The sequence below is a fragment of the Etheostoma spectabile genome, chromosome 7 (genome assembly GCF_008692095.1).
Source record: "Etheostoma spectabile isolate EspeVRDwgs_2016 chromosome 7, UIUC_Espe_1.0, whole genome shotgun sequence".
NCBI classification, from domain to species: Eukaryota; Metazoa; Chordata; class Actinopteri; order Perciformes; family Percidae; genus Etheostoma; species Etheostoma spectabile.
This window is the reverse complement of record NC_045739.1, coordinates 22,394,728-22,398,238: the sequence shown is the minus strand read 5'-3', so window position 1 is coordinate 22,398,238 and position 3,511 is coordinate 22,394,728. Positions and strand designations below refer to the sequence as shown.

General features: G+C 40.4%; 1 protein-coding gene across 1 annotated transcript in view; it reads right to left on the bottom strand.

The window, feature by feature from the left end:
• Positions 1 to 3,342, bottom strand: part of tm9sf4 (transmembrane 9 superfamily protein member 4) — an 18,114-nt gene extending 14,772 nt beyond the window's left edge. The window contains exons 1-2 of the mRNA XM_032522025.1: positions 3,208 to 3,342; positions 772 to 882 (exon numbers count right to left, since the gene is read on the bottom strand). Of these exons, the coding sequence (XP_032377916.1) occupies positions 772 to 882; positions 3,208 to 3,225 (129 nt within the window). The 5' untranslated portion in view covers positions 3,226 to 3,342. The remainder of the gene's footprint in view (positions 1 to 771; positions 883 to 3,207) is intronic.
• Positions 3,343 to 3,511: the final 169 nt, after the last annotated feature.

Genomic DNA, 3,511 nt, shown 5'->3' with positions numbered 1-3,511 from the left:
AACTGCAGCTTAAAATGCTAGTCGTCTGGGGCACTGGTTAAGTAAAAAGAAATCTCCATTTCTATACCACTAACAAGGCTCTAAACTTGCAACACACTTCCACGTGAGCATAATGAGGGTTACTACATGTAAACAAACCGAAGCATTGACAACTTTATGAGTGTACAGACAGTTTATTAAAAAGATAACTTTAGGAAGACATTAACGTTCACGTATATAGGAGAGCCGTGTAACCAGTAACGCAGCTCAAACACGGTGTTCGGCGATTGACTGGTCGTGACTGTTAATTAGCGGTTTGCGATAAAACTGGTCACATTCGATTAGCATGAAAACATATCCCAGAGAACGGTCGACTCTGTACAAGTGTTATTAACACCAAGGTCCATTTTGTGCCGGATTTGTCCTTTGAAATAGGATCCTTCTTTTTTTTTTATGTAGATAAAGTAATTTCAAGTCAGTTTCAAGTGTGAAAGCTGACAGTCAAGCTGATCCACTGCTGATGATGAAAGTCACCTGTCTGACCAACAAGTCTTCTGTTAGTTGGTACATTTTAACGCATACAGTTCTTGGCTTTTCGGAAATAAGTCAGTAGGAAAAATGAAAACGGAGCTGAACTAAATGGGAGGGATCTATTTTATTCCCTGCCCTCGAATAAACAGACCAAAACTACAGGTGTGAAAGCAACCCAATACCCATGTTTTAAGTGCAGGGAAGCGGACACTGACATGAAGATGGCAAGGTCAGAATTGATTAAATGAATTTACTTCTTACCTTAAGATCTACTGTGTCACCTTCGTGGAAGTCCCGGGGAGCAACCCCGGGAACATAGAAGGGCCGGACAAGAGGTAACGAGGACAACAGCAGTAAGGCCCACCACGTCTCCTGCAACACAGACACAACCAAATAGTTCACCACACAAAGTTGTTTAGCCTGGTGGCAAGTGTGTGTTTTTTTGGATAGGGTGCGACGGGGGCCCGTCACAGACTGACAGCAGCATTACTAGAGAGCCCAATAGTTTGTGATAACAGAATCATTGGACAAAATTGCGAAATTGAAGAAAAAAAAGCTATTAAACAGATTATAAGCTAACTGGATTTTTGAAAATACAGTATGACAACGTCTACGTTCACAGTCGAGCCGTCCCACTGTAACTGCAGTTGGGCTGAAAGATGACTCGTTTTTAAATTGAAATTTGAATAAATGTGATTAGCTAATCATAAAGACCAGGATTAATCACATTATCATCATTTATTGATCATGGAAGGAGCAACATGTAGATGCTGCTATTGAACATATCAGACATTTAATTTGACAGGAAAGTACTGATTTTTTTTATTGGAAATATTTTTTATCATTATAGATTTTAACTTAAGTGATAATTGTTCGTTGTCTCCACGCTTATTCAAAGAAAAACATTTACTGCTGGCAATTCCTATCTCTGTTACATTATGAAAATGCAACTTTAGCTAAACTTTTAAGAATCGCCAATTCAATCGCAATCTTAATATCAAGCAGCAAAATTGCAATTAGACCCCCACACCCCAAAATCGTTTTGGGACAAAAAAAGAAGATTCCCAGGTGGGGGGAAACTTTGGCCCTTGCCTAGCTTCAAGTTATAAGAAAAGAGGATGGATAGTTGCTGTGCACTTATAGAAATGTGTGCCTCAAGACTCTTTCAATGAAGTCCTCACTGTAACCCACCCAAAACCACTTCCTTACAATTCATTTGCATGATGTTACTGTACAAACAAATGTGTCAAAGCTTATCTGTACCAGGTTAACCTCTCACCTACAAAAGTCCGGTTTTTGTGTGTCAAACAATGTCACATCAAAATGCATTACAAAGTCTAACAGTTTAGGATGCCTGGCTTTCCTCTGACATTACAGCAAAAGTAACATTTCAGTGACTTGCCAAGTTTTCCCAGAAACACAGTGAGGGCTTTGACATATTGGGATCTTGCTTCCTGAAGACATCAATACCAAACACGAAGCCATATCAACAGAAAAATAGCTTCACAACAACAACGTTTATGTGTCTGTGTGTTATGAGTGGGCACACACTTCAACCACAGTTCAATCCAATCAAAAATGTAAATGCACTGCATCTTCATACCACTTTAATCCAAATTGCTTTACAATTTACTTCCCATCCACAACACCATTGGCAGCAAGCTACCATGCAAACCACTAGCCTAAACAGAGGGAAAAACTGCCACTTCGAGCCGGGTATCCTTCTACCTACGGAGCCACAGCCGCCCCAATTTGTGGCATAACTCATGCAACTTGACAGAGCTTTAACAGTTGCAAAGACGAATGGTGGGAAAGACTCTGGAGTGTCCTAATGTGCAAAGCTACAGAGAGCTAATCCAGTCAAGGCTGTAACGTACTGTGACATTAGTAGCTGCCAAGTGTGTGTGTGCCAAAAATTCTAATTTGAGAGAGGAAGAGGGTACCGTAATTATTGTCTTTAAGAGACACGGGTTGTCATTTTGACATCACAGGCATTTCCTATTGTTCAAAAAGCAGTTTAAATATCAAAAAGCCTTACTGTGTTATGTTGCTAATACTGAAAAAAAGGGGAGCACATCAATTTCATATGCATTGTGAGTTCGGAATGGTTGTGAAGGAAGTTAGCAAGCGTGGCTTCGGTTACCAGACAGTACCCGAACAGTTAATAACATTGACAGTTAAAGTTCAAGTTATAGGTGTCTTGCTGCTGCTGTCGTCTTGACATCTTTCAGCATTATTAACTACCGTTACACCGACAACAACCTCAAACTGAGCTGTGTGGCAGAGCTGCTAACAGCTAACGTTGATCCAAAGTTCGGTTAGCTGATTACTCTCGGCTGTACAGCAAATGACAGTCTAACAACCAAGTGCGTGGCCATTTACACCCTTGTCAACACAGTTAAATATCCTAAAGAAATTATACAATTCAGTGTATAACCACAGCTCACTGGCAGTCAAGCTAGCTAACGTTAATGGTAGCTAGCTCGCTAGCTAGCTAACTCCAGCAAGCAGTTAGCTAGCAAAATCGCAAACAGCAGCGAACTCCAGTAAATCTGTGCTGAGTTAACGTTAACATGTTGATATCTAGCAATGTAAAAATCTACTTTGCCACAGTGACAACATTGAGTCTGAGTTCGTTTGGGACGATAGTATGAGCAACGTGTAGTTTTAAGAAAAAGAGTTCGCTTTTCCACTTACCATAGCCGCGGCCGCCATTTTGAATACGTGTCATTAGTGACGTTGCGGAAGTACTGCGGGTTTTTCGAGCTCGCAGAATTCAGGGCTTCTGCCAGAAAGGGTTTTATTTTAATCCAAACCATTATCTTTTCCTAAACTTTACCAAGTAGGTATGTTGCCTGAACCTATTTCTATTTCTTTCAGAAAATGGCTTTTAGGCAGAAAACCGTGAATGCCATCTTTTTGATTAGCCTGATTAATAGGCTATATCCTACAGGCTACAATTTTTATTTGACACACCCAGGTCTAGTAGGCTAACCATAGC